This window comes from Miscanthus floridulus, chromosome 8 (assembly GCF_019320115.1).
Source record: "Miscanthus floridulus cultivar M001 chromosome 8, ASM1932011v1, whole genome shotgun sequence".
In the NCBI taxonomy this organism is placed as follows: domain Eukaryota; kingdom Viridiplantae; phylum Streptophyta; class Magnoliopsida; order Poales; family Poaceae; genus Miscanthus; species Miscanthus floridulus.
In genome coordinates, this window is record NC_089587.1 from 7,494,116 (window position 1) to 7,518,753 (window position 24,638).

Here is a 24,638-nt window from a genome sequence, read left to right on the forward strand (position 1 = left end):
GGTCATAAAACCTCCACTAAGACTGACCTTATGGAGTGTACCTGCTAAAAGTATACACAAAATAGCAAAATAGCGCGCATTTAGTGTGATTTACTTACAAAACTCGCTAACCAAGGTTACATATAGTGATTCACAATTCATGATTATGATGATGATAAATAAGGGTCAATACACCACATATCCTAGGAACTCAAAGATTGGTCTTGATTTGGAAAATTCAATAATATCTACTTCTTCCGTTTCAAATTATAAGTCATCCTAACTTTATTGGCAAAACATCTCAAGTTTATAACTTTCATAATACCAAATAAGTATCATTAGATTCTTTATTGATTATATTTTCAATGTATATCTATTTGATATCAGAAACCTTTATAGTTTTTCCTGTAATTTTGGTCAAACTTGAATACCAAATAAGTATCATTAGATTATTTATTGATTATATTTTCAATGTATACATATTTGATATCAAAAACCTTTATAGTTTTCTCTATAATTTTGGTCAAACTTGAGATGTGTTAACTCTCCAAGAAAGTTAGAATGACTTATAGTTTGGAACAGCGGGAGTACAAGATAGTCGTAGTTCACGGCCAAGAAGATCATTTATTTATTTACTTTTATACGGAAAGTGCATCTAGTCCTTTTGTGGGTTTTAGATAATTAAATAACAGCGTGATTAAAGGTCTAACATATTTGCTAAGTGTTGGACAGGAATTTGGTTATTTCTCAGGTATTTGATAAAAGCCAAAATGATGTGTTGTTGTATAAACAATCTATTTCAAGCACAAGACAACAATGCAAATGTAATTCATGTAAGGCTTATTCATTGTGAGATTTCTATAATTCATTATAAAGCAAGCACATTGAAAATTACTTACTGAGACATGCGGGGTTGCATATGGAATGATCTCATATTTGAAGCTTGCTACATTGAAAAACAACTATACAAATGAAAGGATAGATGATTCAACACGAGGTGTAACTTGATGTCTTACGATTATGAAGATATCAAGGAAAGACTTCGATGTACTAAGCAAGGATGAAGGGTAAGCGATGGCTTGGCGACCGAGGAACCTAGCCATGGTGAAGAAGAAAGTACTTGCATTTAGTCGAGGTACTAATCAAGTTTTGATGGTCATATTGAAGTAGATGATCAAATATATTGGAAAATTTGTTGGAAGTGACTTGATACATTTGAAGTTAATTCTCATCTATTGAATGAAATCAAGTCACATGCTCAAGATGGCTATACTGAAGAAGAAAATCAAAAGTTGACATGTTGACACCCTCACTTGACGAAGATTGTGAGTTATGGCATTCAGTGTGAAGAAAATCATCTCAAGAGGTTTAAATCCCATTTTCATTTGATCTTGAGTAAATAGGTATGTCGTACTATTAAGAGAGATGCATCATGTTGATATATGATTATTCATAAGTGCTCAAGCAAACACATGTGAGGTTTGAGTAAGAGAGAGACACTTGTGCTAACTTAACCTACTATGGCTGAGAATACCGGACGTGTCCGGTATTGGCCTGGCCACAGCAACTTCTTTGGTGTTCTCTAGTTAATTCTTCGGAAGTTCTGACAAGAGTCGGGAGTCCCGAAAGTCGAAAGTCCTGGCAAGCATCGAGAGTTCCGATGCCTCGCGCGTCGTCTAACTTACTAACCTTGGCGATGTGCTAGTAATGCTGGACGTGTCTGGTATGTCCCAACAACTCTATAATGGCTAGTTTTTTAGTGGGGTCTATAAATACCCCCAAGCCTCTATATTTGGAGGCTGTTGATTCTGCTGATTTCCCTATATATTTTTGAGTCTTGAGAACACTCTCCAACCCTCTCTTTATTGAGTGTGTGATCCAATTTGAAAAATCCAAATTATGGGTTGAGAGAAATTCAAAATTGAGAGCAAGCCACCACTTGAGCACTTGTGCATATTTGTCGATCTCGTTATTTGCATTCGTTACTCTTGAACTCTTTGGTCCTAGACTGCTAGGCGTCGCCGGAGAGCACCCAAGAGATTGTGGTGTGCCTCAGAAAGTTTGTAACGGTCGATTTCACCGCTGCAAGGGAAGAGATCAACTAGTGAAAGGAGGAAAAGGAGTTAAAAAAGACTCCGGCTAGAGTTGACCCTCGTGGGTCCTCTAGAGTTGACCTTTGCAGGGTCGCTCGTAGTCCTCTCAAGGGAGATTAGGACATGACGGAGTCTGAACTTCGGTAAAACAAATATCGTGTCTCAATTCGCTTTCATTTTATATTTGTGTTCCACTTGTGTTGGTTGAGCTTTGGTGCAGGTTCTCTGTGTATCCCATTATCTTCAGCAGGTACCTACAGCTTAGATTGAAGATTGAAATCGAAAGGAGAAAGTTTGGAGCTGGTCTACTGGAACCGTGAATACCGGACGCGTCCGTTATTACCCACCAGCGTTGGTCTTATTCATTCGCTGCAATAATCTTTATGTTACAGGGTTTTAGCTCCTAGGCTTGTTCAGTATACCTTGTATACTCTGTGGTTCACTTTTGAGGGGTTTAATTCTCTAATTTGGAGTTCCATACTAATCGTTTTCGTATTTGAAGGTGTTAATTTTTAGAAACGTCTATTCATCCCCTCCAGGCGACATCACCGGTCCTTTCGTATACTTATGTACTCCCTTTGTCCAGAAAAAAATTCAACTACAGGCTACGTGCCATAAAAATGGTTCATGTTTGATCAGATTTCTAGTGAATACTATTCACATTTACAGCTCCAAAATAATTATTGATTATGAAAATATATTTCGTAATTAATCAAATGATATTTATTTGATATTATAAATATTAATACTTTTTTATCTATAATTGATCAAACTTAATATACTAAACCATGGCACTGCTATAATTGCATTTTTTTAGGCGGAGGGAGTAGTATTTTCTATAACACAAAAAAAAACTCGACCTGCGGGGGGGATGACGGCCCCGGGTTTTTCCCTTAAGAAGAAGATTTTCTTACACAGATCGAGAAAACCCCCGAACCCCCGCCCCCATCCTGACGCAGTGGTACCGTAACCCTGTGAGAACCGGGCCGGGGCCTAACTGCGCTTTGGCACCTGGGGACGGGCGAGGGGATTTTTTTAACCTCAGCCTGAAATTCGCTCCCATGGGGAGTCGAACTCAGGACCTGAGAAGTGCCGCCGGGCCACCTAACCGCTTGGACTAGGCGCCCTTTGGCTATTTTCTATAACAGTCAACAGATATGGAGTTCGGGGACGGAGAGATTATCTCTGTTAGCAGAATTTTTACACTGTCTAACTGAACTTTGACACTGCCAGACCGAGTATATGGATGTTTGGGCCTTGTTGTGTAAAGTTTTGAGATGTCACATAGGGGTGTTGTATGGGATATTCGGATACTAATAAAAAAAATAAATTACAGAATCCGTAAGTAAACCGCAAGATGAATTTATTAAGCCTAATTAATCCGTTATTAGCACACATGTTACTGTAGCACTTTTATTGTCCAATCATGGACAAATGAGGTTTAAAAGATTTGTCTCGTAAAGTAGTCGTAGTCAACACAATTAGTTATTTTTTAATTTATATTTAATACTCAATGCATGCGTTTAAATATTCGATGAGATAGTATGTAAAGTTTTAGGGTGGGAACTAAATTGAAAATGCCGATTAGAACAGTAGCGTGGTGGTCAGTATTCCATAGGGTAACGTGACAAAGCCAATAAATTTATCACATTTGAACGAAGCCCACTTCGAGCAAATATCCATTTTTTTCCCCTTCAGGAGTTTTATAAAACAACTTTCTATTTTGATTTTCTTTTAAAAAGGAAAGAGTCCTCTAATATCTCGGTAAAAGAGCCCGTAAGTTTTTCCTGGTTGGGGACCGGTTTTCCGCGCTATATCTCTTTTCTTTGGCGACCGATTTTTTTTTCCTGACGGGAGCAATCTTCGGCGCGATCTGTTTCCCGGCTACCCATCACGCCGACCCCGCCGGCTGTTTAATGTTGAAAAATCATCTGACTTGTCTTTCTCATTCATCGAAGTGAAGCATCACGTGTTCCTAAGTCAAGTCACATCAACATTAGTTAATTATAAAGCTAATTTCACGACAACTAATTTACGAGATAAATCTATTAAACTTAATTAATTCATCATTAACATATATTTACTTAACACCATATTATTTAAATCATTGACTAATTAGGTTTAATAGATTTGTCTTTCAAATTAGTCTTAATATGTATAATTAATTTTGTAATCATTATATGTTACTCTAAATTAGTGTTAAACATGTAACGAAGTTTAGGAGGTGGAAGCAGAAGCATATGCCCACAGCCTGCCCGGAAAGCATGGACCTGGTCACGCCTTTGCCGGCAGCCTCGGGAGTATAGCTGGCCATTCGGGCCGCCCGGCCCGGCCCGGCACGGGCCCGTGCCAGGCACGGCCCGGTAGGGCACAACACGGTAGAGCACGACGGGCTGCCGGGCCGTGCCGCCCCAGTCCACCGTGCCTAACCGACGGCCCAGGCACGGCTCGTCGGGGCACTTTTCGTGCCGGACCGGCCCGGAAAGCACGACCTTTTTAACAGGCCAGGCCGGCCCGAGGCCCGCCTCAGCAGGGGAAGGGAGAGAGGACAGAGGACGAGGTCAAAACGGCGGCGGCGGCTCCAACGGTGGCGACGGGTGGCACGGAGGGCAGGAAGCCCGTCTCCCGCGTCGCGCGTGGGGAGAAGCGGGGTGCGAGTGCGGCCATCCCGAAGCCCGCAACCACAGCCAAGAGAGAGAGAGAGAGGTGGGGGAGGGGAGGCCGTCGGCGCGAGCTGCTCGAGTCGCGGGAGGTGGCGGGCTGGCGGCGACCGCCGGATCCGGCGGCAGGAGCCAGGAGGAGGATGGAGGAGGCCGCCCGCTCGACGCTGCTGCTGCTGCCGAGCTCGACGCCGCGCACCCGAGGCGGATCCGGCTGGAGGCGGCGGCTGCGCACCCGCTCGTGGCAGGGGCAGCCCGCGGGAGGTGACGGTGGACGCCACCGAGAAGGATCCAGCCGCGTGCAGCAAGAAGAGGCAGGGAGGTGAGGAGCCCCAAGCCCACGGCGGCGCACCTCAGCGGCGGAGTGGAGAAGGAAGGACGGAGGAGCGAGCTTGCGCGTGTGGGAAAGGGGGACGGAGGGCGAGCCAGGCGAGGCGAGGGCGAGCTTGCGTTGTGGTGTGGAGCCAGCCCGTGCGCTTTTATATGCGGAGGGGGGGAGGCAGGGAAGGTGGGCCGGCCGCGCTGGGCCTTGGCCCTTGGGGAGGGGAGGATGAGTGAGGAGGGGGAGGAGGGTGGCCGAGCCGGCTGACGCAGGCCGGGCCGTGCCGTGCCAGCCCACGGGCCTGAGCAGCGGCCCAGGCACGGCCTGCTCCCTCGGGCCGGGCCAGCCCGGGCCCGCATGTCATCGGGTCGTGCCATGCTCGTGTTGGGCTAAAAAATGGGCTTCGTGCCGTACCGTCGTGCCTCGGGCTACATGGCCAGCTATACTCGGGAGTAGATGCAATCTTCTCTTCATTTTTTTTATACAACTCGTTGATCTGTGTTGTGGTACATTATTTTTAATTTTGTTGAATGTAAATATAGATCATGGAGAATCCAAGTTTCTAGTGAAAATGATGATCATTTAATAAACCAAAAAATAGATGTGGGTTGGTGTTTAGATCTAGGAGTAAATTTTAGTCCATTAGACGATCAAATGCTAATTAGGAGGATTAAGTATGAGTTAATTATAAAATTATGTAATTAATTTTATAATTAATTTATGTTTAATACTCTAAATTAGTGTCAAACATCCGTAATGTCATGGGAAAAAATAGTCTCGGAAACCAAACGGGCTAGTACTACTATTTAGCAAGCTAATTAATAGAAGACCGTTTTTTATACTGTAACTAATCGAAGACTGTTTGAAAATGCTCTGACCATTAGAACAGTAACGTGACGGCGCAGCTTATCCATCCTTCTTCCCTGGCCACGGCCGCCAACAGCAATCAGCACCGAATCCAGGCTTCCTCCGTCCTCTCCCTCGACCAACCCCGCCTTGACCTTCCCTCTCCCTCGCCCCACCCACTCTTCTCTCCATGTGCTCCCTTCCTCCCTCCCGGCCTCATCATCCTCATCCCCTTCCGCCTCCCATGTGTCCCCCCCTCCTCCTCTCCGCTCTCCTCCTCCTCCTCCGCCCCATCCCGCTCGCCTCCCAACCGGCCGCCCCCTCTCCGGCGCCGCCGCAATGCGCGCTCAACTTCACCGCGCTGCTCCCCTTCCTCGCGCCGCCGCTGCCGTCGGACGACGCCTCCCGCTGCGCGGTCGCCACGCAGTCGGTCACCTTCCTCGTCTCGCTCCACCTCGCGGCCACATCATCCTTCGTACTCCCACCCAACGCCTCCTCCTGCCTGTCCCCGCTCCGCGCCGCGCTCCCCTACCCGTTCCCCGCGTCAGGCTGCGGCCTCTCGGGCCTCGACGCCGTCCTCGCCTCCCCGGGCTGCGGCAACGTCTCCACGGTCGCCGACTTCGACGCGCTCGTCCCGCCCGCCTCGCGCCGGGACATCGACGCCAGCTGCGACCGCGACCTCTCCGCCGTCCCCGACTGCACCGCCTGCTCCACCGCGCTCAGCAAGGCTGCTGCGGCCTATCTCCTGGCTGGATCCCCGAACGCCACGAATAACAACGTCACCGGGTGCGTGCAGTACCCCTCCATCTACGCCGGCGCCGAGGCTAGCCCTCGCAGGCCCGCCGACCCGGCCACTGTCTACTGCCTCTTTCTACTCAAGGCGAACCCGCCTCAGTCCCACAGCTCCGGCGTCGCCCCCTGGGTCTACGGCGTCGCGTTCGGCTCCCTCGCGGCAGTGCTGCTCCTCGCGGCAGCAGCGGGATGCTGCTTCGTCGTGAGGCGGAGGCGGGCGCGAGCTGCCGCTGCCGCACTGGCCGCAGACAGCAGGAGCAAGCGTTCTCAGGCCATGGAGTCCATCAGCGCCAGCACCACGCTCGTCAAGTTCACCTACGACGATATCAAGGCTGCCACCGACGGGTTCGCCAGGAAGAGCATTATCGGCCACGGTGGCTTCGGGAATGTCTACAAGGGGGTGCTGCGCGACGGTGCCGAGGTGGCGGTGAAGCGATTCAAGAACTGCTCCGCGGCTGGGGACGCCGCCTTTGCGCACGAGGTGGAGGTGGTGGCCAGCGTGCGCCACGTCAACTTGGTCGCGCTACGTGGCTACTGCATCGCCACCACACAGAGGGAAGGCCACCAGCGGATGATCGTTTGCGACCTGATGCACAATGGCAGCCTGTATGATCATCTGTTCGGTGCTGGAGAATGCCAGTTGGCGTGGCCGGTGAGGCAGAGGATTGCCATTGGCATGGCGAGAGGGCTGGCCTACCTGCATCGTGGTGCACAGCCAGCCATTATTCACAGGGATATCAAACCGAGCAACATCTTACTTGATGATGAATTTGAGGCCAAGGTGGCTGATTTTGGACTGGCCAAGTTTGCGCCTGAGGGGATGACACATGTGAGCACAAGGGTTGCCGGAACACTAGGTTATGTTGCCCCAGAGTATGCACTCTATGGCCAATTGACTGAGAAGAGCGATGTGTATAGCTTCGGTGTTGTGCTTCTTGAGCTTCTGAGTGGAAAGAAGGCGTTCATTTCTCTCGGCGAGGGACAGAGCTTTGTGCTCATTGATTGGGCTTGGTCTTTGGTGCGAAGAGGGAGGACAGTGGAGGTGATCCAAGAGGGAATGGTTGATCCTGGTCCAACTAAGATGATGGAGAAGTATGTGCTTGTTGGTGCACTCTGCACACATCCCCAGCTGCATGCAAGACCTACAATGGAGCAGGCGCTGAAGATACTTGAGGCTGATTCAGTACCAAGTCCTTTGATTATTCCTGAGAGGCCAATCCCTGTTGTTGCAGACCTGGCTGAGATTGAGAGGTCAGCCAGCAGCAGTGGATCAGGTCAGCTGTTTAGCCCCTCTGGTTTCCAATCTTTTATTCATGCGAATGTGGATGCTGCTGTGGTGTCTCCAAATGAAACATGACCGTTTACTTAGACAATTAGTGAAATGATATCACTAGAATTCACTGTGTACCATAATTGTTTTTGTTTGCTCGATTTTGTTTCATTGGCTTACAAACTCCTGGCAAATATTGTATAGCAATTTACAGTTTTTCTCTGACACAAAATTTGAGGTTCTTGGGTGACAGGTGAATTCATTGAACATTATTAGTGATATTTCCATTGCTACATATTGATCTTTCCAATATGCAGTAACTGTTCATCAGGATGTTGAAGAGTAACTCATAGTTCCATATATAGGTCATATCATTTGGTCGGAAGAGCATGTCAATCGTTTGGATAGAAGATTTCATCAGCTTCTGTATTTTATGGCATAAGGATAGGAGGAAACATAAACCCATATTCATTATTATGTACTATGTCTGTTAAATTATTTTTAGCAGTCTCAAGGTTTTATGTCAGTTATTGGCCTCAGACGTAATTTACGATTGCCAAGAAAAATGCCAAAGGATAAGCTTTTGGACCTGAGCGCTTTATTATTATTAACAACACCAACATTCTCTGATGTAAGGTTTTGTTACACAAATCTCTGATGCATGTATGTAGCACTAAGGTAAATAAAGTAATCAAACCAAAGTAGAAACATCAGCATTGATATTATCGTTTTTATATATCGATTTAAGCACTGGCATAACCACTAGAGACATCATGATACATTACTAATGTAGTAGTCAAAATATTGTTGGAGTAGTTATTGATTGGAGTAGTCAAAATACTTGATAAATGCAATGTAAGGCAGATATATGAATATATCTTAACTGTAATGTATATATAAACCATACCTGTTGTTTAGATACAACTGTCATTAGATGACATACAACCTAGATGCAATAACATTTTTTTAATGTGACCAGCAACACTGAAATTCAATAAAACTTCCATTGCTTTCTTAAGGACAATTTTTTCTGTCTACAAACCAGCTGAGGTTCGCGTGATCTGAGGGCATCCACATCAGCGTATTTTTTGTGTACCGTGCAATCCTATTTTAACGGTCCTTGTTTACCCCACCGTTCATATACTGTACGGAATATTTTGTCCAACTAAGTTCATATTTCTTGCATCTATGCCCACCTTCTTTACTGTCGGCGGTCAACAAAGCATATACTGGCTTATAGTGGTTCAATCATTCGCTAGAGTTCACGCTCCTTCTGATCTTTAGGTGAGTGTGTTCTCCTTTTCCTTTATTTTATATTCTTTGCTGTTGCATTTTATAGCTCTAATCTTTGTGTGCAGGATTAATTTCTCCTTCTCCATCTACAGAGATTGATAGTGCCTACTTATTTACATAAATGTCAGAATAGAAATGTGCTCTTCTTTCTTTACTCCTTTCCTTCCCACCTTCTCCCTCTCCCCCTTCTTGTACCCATGCCCGATTCATTAACACACACATATTTTGTGTTACACCATAGCAACACCTAGTGTTATTTATTGTATCCTTTGCTTCCAAATTATTATTATACAGACCCTAGCCGGCTTGTAAACAAAAAATGAGCAAGGTTTCTACTTTGACAATGTGTCTGACAGGCTGATCTTCATCTCTTTCTTTTTTGTTCCTTATAAAAAGGGATGCTCCATGGCTAGTTTTACTGTTTTGCCTATGGAGATTCCTGTCTTCAAAATTTTCATGTTTTATTTGCCCTCCTTACTTGCATAGCTGTTTTTTTTTTTTTGGAATCAGCTGTGCTAATTGATTTGTGCATGCTTTGTTGCCCTGTTGTAGTTTTCTGCTTCTTCCCTGTTCCCCACGATTCTGTTTCTCCTCTTGTCATTCTCCTTTCTTTATTTACACGGTTACACCCATGGAAAACAAGGTGACGGCAGCAGATTGTCATGGTTGCTTACATCATTGTCTACCACTTTAACATGCACTTTGTGTTTTCGACCTAATGGTTAGCCTTCAGCTATTTTCTGTTTCCTTTGTTGTTGCTCTGCATTTATAGTTGAAAAAATGTACGGAGGCATCCTTTCCATTGCTGCTGCTATTCCTGCCGCTGCAGTTTTCCGGCAGGTTGCCATGGCATGGATACCAGGTATCTTATACTGTCTAATCTTTTAATCTTTTTTTTCCATTCAGAGCCGTTCTTCTTGAGTAGTCTTGTTTGACCATATATCTTTTTTTGTGTGGAATTGTGTTTACAGGGTGATAATAAATCATTTTGGTGTGCAAGAGAAAGATGAGTACCTCACCTGAGACCCTTTGCGGCATATATCCTCAACCTTTCAAGCAGTTTCCTGAGACTGTTGTCAACATGAAGTTTGATGAAGACCCAAACTGTTCCAAGTTGATTTCTTTGTTTGATGGTTTAATTGGACCAAACCCTTCCATCAGACCAATCAATACTGATGGAGCCCAAAAGGTTCGTTTCAGGCATCACATACTTCATTGGCGAGTTTAGGTGAAATGAACCTTTAAAATCTAGATGCAGTTGGCTTATGTATTCTTGTTTGTGGGCACGTTCTCCCTGCAGGTAGGGCAGAAGCATGTCAGGTTGCTTAATGATGATGATGACCATGTAAAAAAGAAGATTCGGCTAGGTGCCCCAGCAACCCAGTGGATTTCAGTATACAATTCATGGTCACCAATAAAGCAGAGGTTTATGTTAATTCTCAAGCTAATTTTCTTCTGTAGACTGCTACTATTTATACCCTGTTTCAACTATCCATGCATAGTTATATTATCATAGTGCGCTCTGTATTGTTCTCTTTTAAAGAGCGAGTTCCCATTTTTTACTATTTGTATAAAAATCTGATGCAGCAAAACGAACCAAGTTAACGTTATGGCAAGACTGCATGTAGCTCATAATTTCTACTAGCATAACTGAAATTTAAATGGAAAACTAATTCAATCCCTTGAGAACCAAAGATAATCTATAATACCTTCCGCTGTTTTTAAGATTCATGTATGCATCACCATTCTTTATGTGTATTTTGTCAGTGTAAAAGTACTCAAAGGAAGTCCAAGGTACCACTATGATGTGGCTGACGCAAGGTTAGCCACATGCGGTTTATATTGGTTATGGATGTTCTGAAGTCACTCATTTGCCGGGCCACTCGGTTGGGATTTCTGCAACCTCTTGCAACGGAGCGTGTGCAGCACTGTATCTCTATCTATGCTGATCATGCTGTCATGTTTTTATGGCCAAACACTAATGATCTTAACCTCATCAAGGAGCTGCTGGATTTTTTTGGTCAGGTCTCTGGATTAGTGACCAATATTGCCAAGAGCTCAGTATCTCCAATTCAATGTTCAGATGATGATCGGGTACTGGTCTCCAACATTCAATCTTGTGAGATCAAGGATTTTTCCTTGCACTTACCTTGGACTTCCTTTGAGTATCCGAAAAACCAGCAAAGTGGATTGGCTAAAACTGGTTGACAAGGTGGCTGATAATCTCCCAAAATGGAAAGCTTCTCTTATGAATCGAGCTGGCCGTCTTGTTACAGTAAAGGTGGTTCTGACTGCTATACCCATTTACTCTATGATTGCTTTAGATCTTCCTAAATGGGTGATTAAAGCAATTGATAAGAGGATGAGGGGATTCTTGTGGGTCGGTCAGGAAAAAGCGAATGGCGGAAATTGTTTGATTTCCTGGAATCGAGTCAAAAATGCCACTACAACATGGAGGGCTTTATGTTCATGATCTGGAGTACTCCGTACTTGGGATGGTCTTTCCGCATTAGGTGGCTTTGGCTTGACAAGATAGGCAGTTCTTGGCCTTGGGCTGAATTACCTATTCAAATCCCTCAAAATGCTCAGGCCCTTTTCAAGGTTGCGGTGGAATCCATAGTTGGTAATGGGGAACACATCCTGTTCTGGTCTGATAGGTGGTTGGGAGGAAATACAGTTTGTGAGATGGCACCTAATCTGTTAAAAACAATTGCTAAGAGAGTCATAAAACAGCGCACAGTAGCACGGGCTTTGGAGGACCGCCGTTGGGTCTCAAATATTAAAGGTAGACTCTCCGTCCCAGTCCTGAGAGAGTATCTCCTGCTATGGGATTTGGTTGATAATATGTTGCTGCAAGAGGGGGTTGAAGATCAGCACCAATGGAAGCTCACCAGGTCTGGTATTTATTCTAGCAAATCAGCTATAATGCTTACTTTCGTGGCTCCATTCGCTTTGCTCCATGGAAAAGAATTTGGAAGAGCTGGGCTCCTCAAAACTGCAAGTTCTTCATCTGGCTTGCAATCAACAACAGATGTTGGAACTGTGATCGTCTAGCAAAGAGGACTCCCTCATGCGACCTGTCCTCTTTGCGATCAGGCAGGAGTATCCATCCAGCATTTGTTAATCTGTTGCATCTTCTCTAGACAGGTCTGGTTTACTATTCTTCAGAGGTTGGGGTTGAGCTCCATCAGCCCAGTTTCTACTAGCCAATTTTCAAGTTGGTGGTACCGGGCAATCAAGGACGTACCTAAGGAGATGAAAAAAAGGGCTTAATACTCTCATTTCCCTGGCGACCTGGGAAATTTGGAAGCACAGGAATGAGTGTCTTTAATGGTGCAAGTCCAAGCATCACAATTTTATTTCAGACAATCACAAACAAATGCATCGTATGGTGCTCTGCTTGTGCAAAAGGACTCCAGGAGCTGTTGTCTGGGTCGCTTGTGATGGTTTTTTTTTTATAACAGCTTGTGATGGGTTAATTCCCCCCACCCCTTGTTGGTACTCTTTATCGCTTTGCCTGTGCTAGACTAGAGTTCCTTTGGCCTTGTGTCCCAGAGTCAAAGTTTTGTTTGTTGTGGAAGGCTAGTTGCTCTGGTCTAGTCTAGCGTATCCTTTTGGGAGGGGGATTCTTTTCCCTTCTTTGTACTTTTCTTCTACTATTAATGAAATGATGTGCAGCCTTCTTGCCTGTTCAAGAAAAAAAAATGAATCATCTAGCGCATGGAGCTACTGTTCTATGAGCACACAAATTTCATAAATCAATTCTAATATGGGCCTGTTTGGTACACTGGCTATTTTATTTGCCAAACACTTATTTCTAAAACAGCTTAACCTTGTTTTTCTCTTCCTCTCGTAAAGACATGAGTTGGGATGAAGCTTATCCCAGCTCTCTCCTTCATTTATCTCTCTCATCCATGCATCAAGTTATTGGTGGTTTTTCTAAAACAGCTCAGCTTCACTTAAAGTTGTTCATGAAGCTGTTTTCTAAAAAAAATAGCTTTACTAATGAAGCTGAGCTGTGCCAAACAAGACCTAAGCATCTATCCATGTTCCAGCATGTCAGATTACAAACGGTTGATTCCCCTCGAGGTACTTGTCGAAGCGCGCTTCGTCGTGCTTCTTGAACAGGGCCTTGTAGCGCCTCATGGCCCCCGACGCCACGCGGGTGTAGGGCAGCTCGGACCACCGCTGGGCGCTCATGTACACCTACGGGAGCTCCAGGACCTTCCGCAACGGCACCAGCACCTCGCGGCGGAGACGGTGGAGCACCTGGTAGGCGTAGTGCTCCTCTGACAGGTCAGAGTAGTCGGGGCTGGAGTCGCGCGGGAAGAGGCGGCGCGCGATGGCCTCGCAGAGCAGCGTCGTCCGGTCGAACGACGATCCCGGCGTGGGGCACCACTTGGCGGCGAGCCCGATCTTCGTCTTCCTGCCACCGGGTGCTAGCTGCTCGAGGTCGGAGGCGAGGAGGTCGGCGAAGAACTGGGCGACGCAGTCCAAGAGGAAGCGGTAGGCGCCATTGCCGTAGTACGTCTCCAGCGATTGCACGGCGAGCATGGCCGCCTTCCGCACCTCCTTCGTCATGGGGATCTCCTTCGTGGCCGCCACATCCGTCGCCTCGGGTTTCTTCTCCACGGCCGCCTCCTCTGTCTCCATAGGCGCCGCAGCCGCAGGAACCACGGCTCCCGACTCGCTGCTTCGCTCAACGGTTTGGCCGTGCGTGCGCTTCTTTCCGGCCAGCCTGGCGGCGCGGACCTCCGCGACCTTGCGTCTGATCTTCTGGGTTTCCGCCTTGGCCATGTAGAGCTTGCGCGTGTCGGTGCCGTGGATGAGGCGGTAGAGCAGCTGGGGGAAGTCCCTGAGGTAGCCGAACTCGGCGAGCGCGGGGAGGTTACAGGCGAGCGTCTTGGGATGGCGCTTGTGCATCCAGAGCGCGGCGGCGTAGAAGCCCTCCCTGTCGGACTTGCCCGTGCCGCGCACGCCGCGGAGGTTCGCGACGAGCTTGAGCGCGGTGAGCGGGTCGTGCGCCCACACAACGGTGACGAGCTCGCGCACGCGCTGCGCCGGCGTGTCGGGGACGACCTGGAAGAAGAGGTCAAGGCAGGGGTTGCCGGAACTCGCGTAGGTGGCCGAGTTGTTTTCCGTCCGCGCCATGCGGGGCCCCTTGGCGGCATCAGAACCGGCGGCTGGAGGGTCCTCGTTGTTGAAGCAGGCGTCGAGCAGGTCGAGGAACGGGTGGGAAGCGGGGGCCTCCGCAGCCGTGGCGGGCGTGCCCCGCGGATGACGGGAGGACCGAGGAGGACGGCGGCCATGGCGTGATCGATCTGATCTGTTTCTGCTAGGATTCAGGGGAAGCTAGCAAACGAAGCGACGAGATTGATTCGAGAGGATTCGGGATCTCGATCGGCGATGGCTCTGCTATATAGAACCGGACGGCGGCGCGTTTCCTTGCGCCGTACGACGTGGCCCACCAGACCCGTAGGAAGGATCACGAGGCCATCGACCCTGCGTGGACCCGAACCGGACCTCAATTCGCTAATGATCCGCCGACGCCGCTGCACTGACGTCCAACGTGCTGCAGAGCCTGATGCCGAACGCGGGCACGTCCCTGGCGCCCAAGTGGCTGCTGGGCTGGGCTTCGCCGTCGTGCTCGTCGTCCTCCTCCGGCTCCTCGCCATCGCGTTGTGGCGTACGAGATCATGGAGCAGAGCTCGGCGGACACGGCGCGGAGCCGGTTCTCGCGCTGGAACCTGATGCCCTGGCCCCCGGGTCGCGCTGCGCACGGCGTACGTCGCGGCGTGCGCGCTCCCTCGTGGCCGCGGCGTTGCCCTTCTTCGGCGACGTCGTTGGCGCCGTGGGATTAACCCCGCTCGACTTCGTCCTCCCCGTCGTCATGTAGACATGTGCAACGTGACGCTCGCGCCGCCCAGCAGACGCTCGCCCGTGTGCCTGACCAACGTCGTCGCCATCATGGTCGTCCTAACTTCACCGGCGCCGTGGCGTCCGTGCCGAAGCTCGGGCTCGACGCTGGCAAGTTCAAGCTCTTCAGTGTGACAACGTCGTGGACTGATGATAGATGATTAGTGCTAGCAAGAACAACGTAACCAATGCAAGCTGCGCTTGTTCTTCAACTCTTGTTAATTAAATTTCTAATTTTTGGTTCATTCGACTTTTACTGGTAGCATATATGTGGAGAGTCATTTGGTACTAGTCAAGAACCTTCTAGCGGCTCAGCGTTGGCAGCTTCTGTTGGCGCCGGCTGGCTGCCGGAGTTGCAGCTCGACGATGATCGGCAACAAGATCGCGAACGCGCAGGACGTCGTTCACGCACGCACGCGAACACGAGGAACACAGAGGACGTCGTTCACGCTCAGCGTTCTTGCCTTTTATTCATGGTGTTTACACGATCAATCCGAAGATCCGAGCCCCCCCCCCCCCCCCCCCCCCCCCCCCCATGCCCGCTCACGCTGCGTCGTGCCCGCCTGAGGCGCTGGAACGTTTCCTGCGCGCGTGGTGACGAGGTCCCTGGCCGCACCGTGAATTCTGGCTTCTCCGCTTCTACACCACTCACACACATGCAACTAGCTAGATTGAATCAAGGGAGAACATGCACTATCTAAAACAGGAAAAGACTATGCATCTTGTGCACGGGATTAACTAACATTTCACCCCCTAAGAGCAACTCCAAGAGTATATGTAAATTTTGATCTCTAAATTGGCTCTCTAAAACTATTTAGACTCTCAAAACATGTACCGTCCGCAGCAGAATCTCTAAATCAGGCAAGCTATTTTTTTGAACCCATATCAGCACCTTGGGCACCGGCTACGGCTAGTCACCGTGCAGCGTCTTGCTGTTCGTCGCTTGGGCTGTTGGGCTTGGCCTGGCCATGTTTGCAGCTCAGTGCTATACAGGTTCATCTAGGGATTCTTGATCGTGTGCACCTACTGCTTCTAGATTAATCTCAAGAAGACCAAGGCAAGGATTGAAGCAGGAACATGGTCTGTGGTCTGAATCCGGTAATGCTTCTTCAGGTTCTTCAGGAGAGCGAACGCGGTTATAGCGGCCAAAGCGAGCCAGTACGGGTACGAGACTACGAGTGCTCTGTGTGCAGCAAGATGTACGCTCGAGGGGTACAGGACGGACACCAGAAGCCGCCCATGCCGCGCCAGCCGCATTGGCTACCGGCGACGAAGCGTCGTCCGGCGGTAGCGCACACACTGAGGAGCTGTGCTCGCTCTGCCTCCGCACGTTCGAAGGACAAGGACGATGATGTGGCCGGCTGGCCGCGGCGTAGTATTTAGATCTGGGCGAGGGAGCGCGCGAAGGAGAAAACGCACGCGGGGAAAAGGTGCGGTGGTCGGTCGCTCTGCAGTGGCGCACGAGAGAACCGGCAACGCGTCATGGAGGCCGGAGCTGTGCGGCCCCTGCAGCTGGACTTCACGGCCAACCCAGAGTGCGGCATGGTGGACAAGGCTGTCATAGACCATAGGCACTGTAAACGATGAAGAATAGTAGATCAAGTATGGGGGACACGATTTCTTATTCAAAGACAATGGCTTACATGGAGTATATATAGATGGAAAACCTTAATAGATGATGATCCGTACCGTGAGGGGCTTCGCCCCCCGCACCCCCCAGGTGTCCCTAGGTGCGGCGGCGAAACATGATGGCCTAATTTTCATCTTCCGCTTAGGCCCAAGTCTCCCGACGACGGACCTCGCTTTACTTTCGACAGAAATAACATTTATCTTGTACATAACTGAATTTGAATCACAATTCAACACACCCCACCTTGACACAAAAATCTTCTTGTAGCGTAAAACAAACCTTCACCCTGAAACAACAAAGAAATACTTCCGGTGTCAAATAGCCTCTTGGGCTAAACAGTTATACCAACTAAGCTTGAGCAAAGCTCAAACTTAGCAACAGGAACTGGCTTTGTCAACATATCAGCAGGATTATCATGTGTGCTTATCTTGCATATCTTCAGCTTACCTTGCGCGACCACATCGCGAATATAATGGTATTTGACATCAATGTGCTTCGCTCTCTCATGAAACATGTGATCTTTAATGAGACATATAGCACTTTGACTGTCACAAAATAAATTAATACAAGAATCATCTCCACAAAGCTCAGCAAACAAACCTTTCAACCAAATTGATTCTTTACATGCTTCAGCAATAACTATGTATTCTGCTTCAGTGGTAGACATGGCAATAACGGGCTACAATGTTGCCCTCCAACTCACAGCACAACCACCAATAGTGAACACATAACCTGTGAGAGATCTTCTCTTATCTAAATCAGCAGCAAAATCTAAATCCACGTAGCCACTGAGTCCCTTATCAGTCCTGCCAAACTTCAAACAAGCATTTGCTGTGTCACGAAGGTACCTGAAAATCCACTGAACAGCCTTCCAATGTTTTTTACCAAGATTAGCCATGTATCTACTAACCAAACTCATAGCATATAATAAATCGGGACGAGAGCAAACCATGACATACATCAAAGAACCAACGCACTAGAATATGAAACTCTTAATATGTACTCAAAATCCTCATCTATACTAGCACATTGTAAAGCTGATAATTTAAAATGAGGAGCAATAGGAGTACTAACAGACTTTGCATCATGTACGTTGAAACGATGAAGAACTTTCTTAATGTAACTTTGCTGACTAAAAAATAATAAAACAGAATTTCTGTCTCTTGTAATTTCTATACCTAGAATCTTCTTAACAGCATCAAGATCCTTCATCTCAAACTCACTACTCAACAATTTCTTCAACGTAGTGATTTCTTTCTTGTTCTTGGCAGCAATCAACATATCATCAACATATAACAACAATTAGCCTTTATCTTGGCCCAAGCCTTCCGGCGACGGGCCTCGCTTTGCTCCGGCAGAAATTAATCTTTTATCTTGTACGTAACTAAATATGGATCACAGCTCAACAAAGGTCGTATACGTCCTCCACTCCCTCTGGGCTCCGGTGAGGGACGCGCGTCGCTGTCAGGAACGGTTGGCGACATTCTAAACCTCGTCGAGGCAGAAGAAGGAGCGAGCACGGAAAGGGCGAGGCCCACGCGGGAAACGCCGGGCCACCCCGGATGGCGAGCGAGGCCGGCTCGTCTATTCTGTCGAGCGACTTTGGCGGGACAGCGTACGAGCTATTTTAGAGAGGGAGATGACGAAGCTGTTGGACTGCATTTTTCAGATGCGGTCAAATTTAACAATATCGAGTGAGATACATATTCTGTTGGAGATGCTGCAAGAGTATCATAATTTTTTTCTTCCAGAAAGTCCAGTGTTTTTCGACTCCTAAAAATGTATTGGGAGAAGAAAAAAAAAGGCCACCTTCAATAATTTTCAATAATTCACTTTTAAAATATAAAAGACAATTTTACATCAGAATCCTATACTTATTTCTAAATTATTTTAATCAATTTTATATATTCTTTCTCTCTTGTATATTTGCGTCTGGAACCCTTTCATACTATCTTTTTTTTGCCCTTCCACCTTTAATTGACCGATGAATACGCTTGTATCCGCGCAAAGTTACGCGCGACGGGAAGGATTTTCCAAGTAGGTGAATTTTATGAGAAAGGATTAAGAGTTGTTGAAGAATGATCTTTTCTCATCTTGCCAAAAAACAAGAATTAAGAAGAAAAATATGGTACTCTTGGAGATGCTCTAATCCCGCTGCACATCTATGACTCCTAGCTGCTGCCTCAGCTCAATGAACCTGACTTTACCGAGTGCTTTTGTCAGGATATCAGCTAACTGGTTCTGAGTGCTCACATGGTCGATGTCAATGCTGCCATTATCAACACATTCTATAACAAAATGATACCTTGTATCTATGTGCTTGCTTCGTTCATGATGAACTGGATTTTTACTCAAGGCTATGGTAGACTTGTTGTCAACCAGGAGACTAACCTTTGGAGCCTGAATGCCGAGCAGTTCACCGAACAGACGACTGAGCCAAATTCCCTGACAAGCTGCATTTGCACTTGCTATGTACTCATCCTCACATGATGATAGAGCAACTACTCTTTGTTTCTGTGACACCCACGTGACCAAATTCATACCAATAAAGAACACCGAGCCACTAGTACTCTCCCTGTCATCTATGTCGCCAGCGAAATCACTGTCACCAGATTTTGTATACATGCATTCATAGTTCAGAGTTCCAGCTAGATACCGAAGTATCTGCTTAACTGCAGCCCAGTCACTGGCGGAGCGGGGCCAGCAGGGGCCATGGCCCCCCTAACAATATAATTATATATATAATATATATAGTAAATAGTCTATGTTTATATTAAAAGAGTATAATAAAAAATCTTGTTATAATGTTTACTGATATCTTTTACACAACAAAATTACACATGATATAATTAAAATATTTTGATTTATCTAAAAAATTGTTTGCCTACCATATTATGATATATCTACTAAATTTTTTGGTTTATTAAAATACTTATTTTATTATACTTCATATTTTATTGAACGTGTATTTAACTAGCAATAACAATTCAGTGACCATCCCTTTTTATTTTGAATCACAGTATAAATGTGGACCCTCACGTACATGCACGTACGCACACTCCTATGATAAAAGAGAGAATTCCTTATTTGACACCAGACAAATGACCCGTTCCTTTCTTGGCTCTCAAAAAATTTTCATTCCCTGTTTGACATCGAGTTTAACTTTCATTCCTTACATGACACTCCGTTGTATTTTCCATCCGGCCACCGTTAACTGCGCTGTGAAAAAACGATTTTGCCCCTGTGGGGCCCCACCACCCTTCTCCCTCCTCTCCTCCTCCAGGCCGCCGCGTCCTCCCCCAGGAGACGAGGATGCGGTCGCCGCCGCCGAGGTCCACCTTCTCGGTGCCGCGGAACTTCCAGCGCAGGCGACGGACGTGGAGCACGCGATCGCCGTCGATGGAGACGGACATGCCGACCTCGGCCCTGTCCCGCTCCCGCCCCTGGCCGCCCTAGGCGGTGGCACGCGAGACGAGATCCACCGAGATCTCCCGCTGCTTGCCGCGCACGACGACGCAGGTCCGGTGCCCGCGTCCTCCGCCGTCGCACATGGACACGTGCTCACGGTGCGAGACGAGGATGGGGCCCGACCCGGGTGGGCGTCGCGCCTTGGTCTTCCTGTAGGCCTCCTCCGCCATGTCCCCCGCGACGACCGCCATCTCGTCGTCCACCACGACAGCGACGAAGTACCCCGAGTAGGGCACCGGGGAGCCGCCCGAGGGTGGGAGGCACGCGCGGGAGAGGTCCTAGGCCAGGTCCACCACGCGGCGGCCCCGCACGCGGAAGCGCTTGGACCCGCGCCGCCGCCACAGCAGCCATGGCCACACGCGCACGGCCACCGTCGCCTCCTCGTTGTCGCACTCGCCACCGTCGTCGGACACCGCCGCGGAGGGGACGCGGAGCACGGCGCGGAGGCTGAGCCCCAGCGCGGCGCGTGACCAGGATAGCGCTGCGGCATGGAGGGGAGGAGGGAGAAGGGTGGTGGGGCCCATAGGGACAAAATTGTCTTTTCACAGCACAGTTAACGGTGGCCGAATGGAAAATCCAACGGAGTGTCATGTAAGGAATGAAAGTTGAACTCAGTGTCAAATAGGGAACGAAAAAATTTTGAGGGCCAAGAAAGGAACAGGTGATTTGTCTAGTGTCAAATAAGGAATTCTCTCATGATAAAACATGCATCCTACCTTACTATGAGCACTTTCAAAATACTAAGCTAATAGACTTCAAGATTTCTGAGTATTTATATGTGCCCCGTTATGGACAGACACGGTCACCTACCATGGGTACGAGCACTTCCGAAATACTAAACCGATATATTTCAATATTCATGAGTCATCACTTGCGCACCACTGTCAATATACATGGTCGTCTACTGTGTGAAGAATAACGAGCATGGTTAAATCGTCAAATACTAGAATAAATCTAGAAAAATAAGAGCATAACCCTTAGACAAAAATCTAAACATATAAACTACACTTAATTCTCATATTTTGAAATTCTTCGACGAACCCCCTTATATATAATTTCTGGCTCTGCTACTGAGCTGCACAGTGACTCATCCTTGTTGTCTCCATGTATCTACCCACAATACCTACCGAGTAGGCAATATCTGGTCTTGTGTTCACCAAATATCTCAAGCTCCCAATCACATTCCTGTATTTTGTTGCATCTACTGGAGGAGACTTGTCTTCTTTGCTCAGTTTTAACTTGTTATCCATAGCAACATGACTAGGTAGCATGTCCGTACGTTGCTACAGGATAACTAACAATTTATACTAAAAACATACGGATCGTACGATAAAATAACAATACTGTTAAATTAAATACCAACGTTAAAGTGACATTTAATCCAAAAAGCAAAGTTTATGAATTTAACATAGTCACAGGAGTGTGCGGCATCGCAGGCTCACAAACTCTAGAGCTTCCAGAGATTGGGTCGAATCCAACCTAGAGCCTCGGAACCCTGTATCTTTTCCTATACGGGCTTTACTTTCGGATGCGTCGGTAGCAATATCAACGATCTCCAGTCGATGGACCAAGTCGTATGAATCCCCATACAATGGCTCAGACATATAGATTTTGTTCTCCTTGTACTTAGAATCACTTGTTCCACTGAAGCTTTTCATTGAAATGTTTAGACACAAACAGTGTTTGATCACCGATGTTCCTCACCCTGGACCACTCCGGCGTACGGTCGTGGAGGTTGCACTTGTAGATCACGCTGCTGTAGGTGAAGCTCTATGTCTTGTGGAACGTGCTCACCATGGCACCGACAATGTGCAGCTCACCATTTGATTCCAGGTAGCTGCGGTGGTAGAGCCCCGCAAGTGGCGACAACGATGGCAGCAGTGTCGTGGTTGGAGTAGCGCCAGTGGCGTTGCTGCTGCAGACGGAGATTTCTCTAGTGCAGTCGATCGTCAAGAACTTGTCTTGGCAGTGGACGATGGATCCCACAGAGAACTCCAGTTTGGTGTCGAGCAGTGTCCATGCGCTGTTGACTCCAACCCGCCAGAACGCGACCTCCGTGGAGCACCCAAGCATGGCCATGGCCACGCACTCGTGGCCGGCGACGTCAGGCGGCGCCGAGAGCATGATCTCACGGAAGAACACGTCCCTCATGTCTTCTAGCTTGATGGCTCTGCCTGCGGCATCCGCATCCCCATAGCCGTTGGTGGGATAGAGGACCCACCGACCATGGACCCTAGACACGCGTTCCGATGAGGACGCCGACGCGATGTGTTCACCTGCTAGTGGGAGCTCAACGCGGGGGGCAGGGGCACCGATGAATGGATTCAGCAGCGTCATGGACGCCGCCTCGTCTATGAGCGTCAGCCACCCACATGAGGAGCCGCACGCCACCTTGCCGCGCACGTCGGGCAGCGTTTTGGACAAGACCTTCTTCTCCGGGATGCAGTAGAAGCCGATGCGGTCCGAGTCGGGGTCGAACGGGAGCAGCAGGAGCGGCCCGAAGGTCGCGAACGGGACGGCGGCGCGCCATGGGGAGCAAGCGGATCGGAAGGACGCTGCGTCGTGGCCTGACGCGAGACGCTGCCCGATGGACTCGAGGAGATCCTCTAGTAGGTCGGATCTCCAGTCAGGGAGAAGTAGGGACCTTCTCTTGGGATTGGGAGGCTGAGCCATGGAAGACAGATGACATCAACTATGGTTTACGCAAGAAACAGTAAGCGAGGGCGATGGAACACGTGAGCGTGAAACCAAATAAAAGGAGAAAAAAGTTGTCCATTTTGCAAATATAAAGAGAGAAAGTAAATAAATGTAGGTAGATTTGGCAAGGTTCTCAGAAATGCAAAGAGGTTCCTTTTGTCTTAATTCTCTTTCCTTCTATATTAATTCTCTTTCCTTTTGCTCGTTGCCATGTATGCTGGTGCATACAAACATGTAATGTGTATATGGATAGCACAATAATTTTTTACTTTCTATTTTGTCGTGATTCCTCTATTACATGACAAGCAATATTCAATCAAGAAAAATGACACGATCAATCAATAATTAAGATGTCGTGGGATCACAGGCATAGACAGACAGAAGAACCAAAACAAATATTACATCAAAAAATATCCGTACTTTATTTTTTTAGTTGTAGGAGACAACCGTTATACTCATATATTCCTGCCTGCTCAAGAATCTTCTGAGCATTGGAGCTCTGACACAAAGTTGTCTCCCTCTCTTTCTGATCTACTCCCTCTGTCCCATATTATTTATTGTTTTCGGTTTTCGTACCACAAGTTTAACTCGATTTGTAAAAAATATGTACAACATTTGTATTTCTAAATAAATTTATTAAAAAACTAGATTGAAAGATCTTTCCAATGATACTAATTATGTACCATAAATATTAATATTTTTTAATATATATTTTGTTAAAGTTATTTCTCGGGAAACGAAAACGACAGATATTTTGGGACGGAGGGAGTACTTGTATTCCCACGTGATAGGTGAGCAGACCAAGGTCACTCGTACTGAAATTTTTCATCATTTGCTTCACGCCGTCATGTAGACATGTACAACGTGACGATCGCGCCGCCCAGGCGCTCGCCCGTGTGCCTGACTAACGTCGCCATCATGGTCGCCTTGTGGTGTTTAACCCAGGGCTAAAATTTAAATATGTCACATCAGGTGTCACATAAAAATATTTTAATAGTAATAATAAAATAAATTACACAAGTTCTTAGTAATCCGCGAGATAAATTTATTAAGCTTAATTAATCCATCATTAACATATGTTACCGTAGCATCATATTATTAAATCATGGACTAATTAGATTTAAAAAAATTATCTCACAAAGTAGTCAATATGTGCAATTATTTATTTGTTAGTCTATATTTAATACTGTATACGTGAACTTTAGACGGAGGAACTAAACAAACCCTTACTTCACCGGCGTCGGCGTCATCGGCGCCGTGGCGTCAGTGCCGAAGCTCGCGCTCGATGCTGGCAAGTTCAAGCTCTTCAGTGTGACAACGTCGTCGACTGATGAATTGATGATAGATGATTAGTGCTAGCAAGAACAACGTAACCAATGCAAGCTGCCTCCGACATGGCTCCGCCTACCTGCACAGCGCTCCTCGGCCCTCCCGTGGCCGCCCTCAACACCAACATCGCTGCTGCTGCTGCAGATTCACGGTCCACCCGCGAGGCGCCGTACGGCTCATCCGTGGCGCCGTACGGCGGCGTGGCCAAGGAGGCGTCGCGGTCTGGCCGTGCGCTGGCCTACGCCTCGTCCGGCGACCCGTGCGTCGACTTCTTCTTCCAGATCGTTCCTGGCGTCACCTCGGCCGCTGACGTGGCGGCACTCCTCGACGTCGCCTGGTCCCG

General features: G+C 47.6%; 2 protein-coding genes and 1 pseudogene across 3 annotated transcripts; 1 reads left to right on the plus strand and 2 right to left on the minus strand.

Annotated features, from left to right (window-relative positions):
• The first annotated feature begins 6,013 nt into the window (after nucleotides 1-6,013).
• LOC136475609 (probable LRR receptor-like serine/threonine-protein kinase RKF3) lies at nucleotides 6,014-13,006 on the plus strand. 2 transcript variants are annotated; one of them, XM_066473133.1, is made up of 4 exons: nucleotides 6,014-10,117; nucleotides 10,227-10,444; nucleotides 10,556-10,680; nucleotides 11,023-13,004. In XM_066473133.1, the coding sequence occupies exon 1, from the start codon at nucleotides 6,091-6,093 to the stop codon at nucleotides 8,047-8,049; it is 1,959 nt and encodes a 652-aa protein (XP_066329230.1). In that variant the 5' UTR covers nucleotides 6,014-6,090; the 3' UTR covers nucleotides 8,050-10,117; nucleotides 10,227-10,444; nucleotides 10,556-10,680; nucleotides 11,023-13,004. The 2 variants fall into 2 exon arrangements, with proteins under 2 accessions (XP_066329230.1, XP_066329229.1); XM_066473132.1 differs by having other exon boundaries at nucleotides 10,556-13,006.
• Nucleotides 13,007-13,034: 28 nt separating this feature from the next.
• On the minus strand, nucleotides 13,035-15,565 carry LOC136475610 (uncharacterized; annotated as a pseudogene).
• Nucleotides 15,566-22,039: 6,474 nt separating this feature from the next.
• LOC136468508 (uncharacterized) lies at nucleotides 22,040-22,942 on the minus strand. Its single transcript, XM_066467060.1, has one exon. It carries the CDS (start codon nucleotides 22,940-22,942, stop codon nucleotides 22,040-22,042), a length of 903 nt encoding a protein of 300 aa, XP_066323157.1.
• Nucleotides 22,943-24,638: the final 1,696 nt, after the last annotated feature.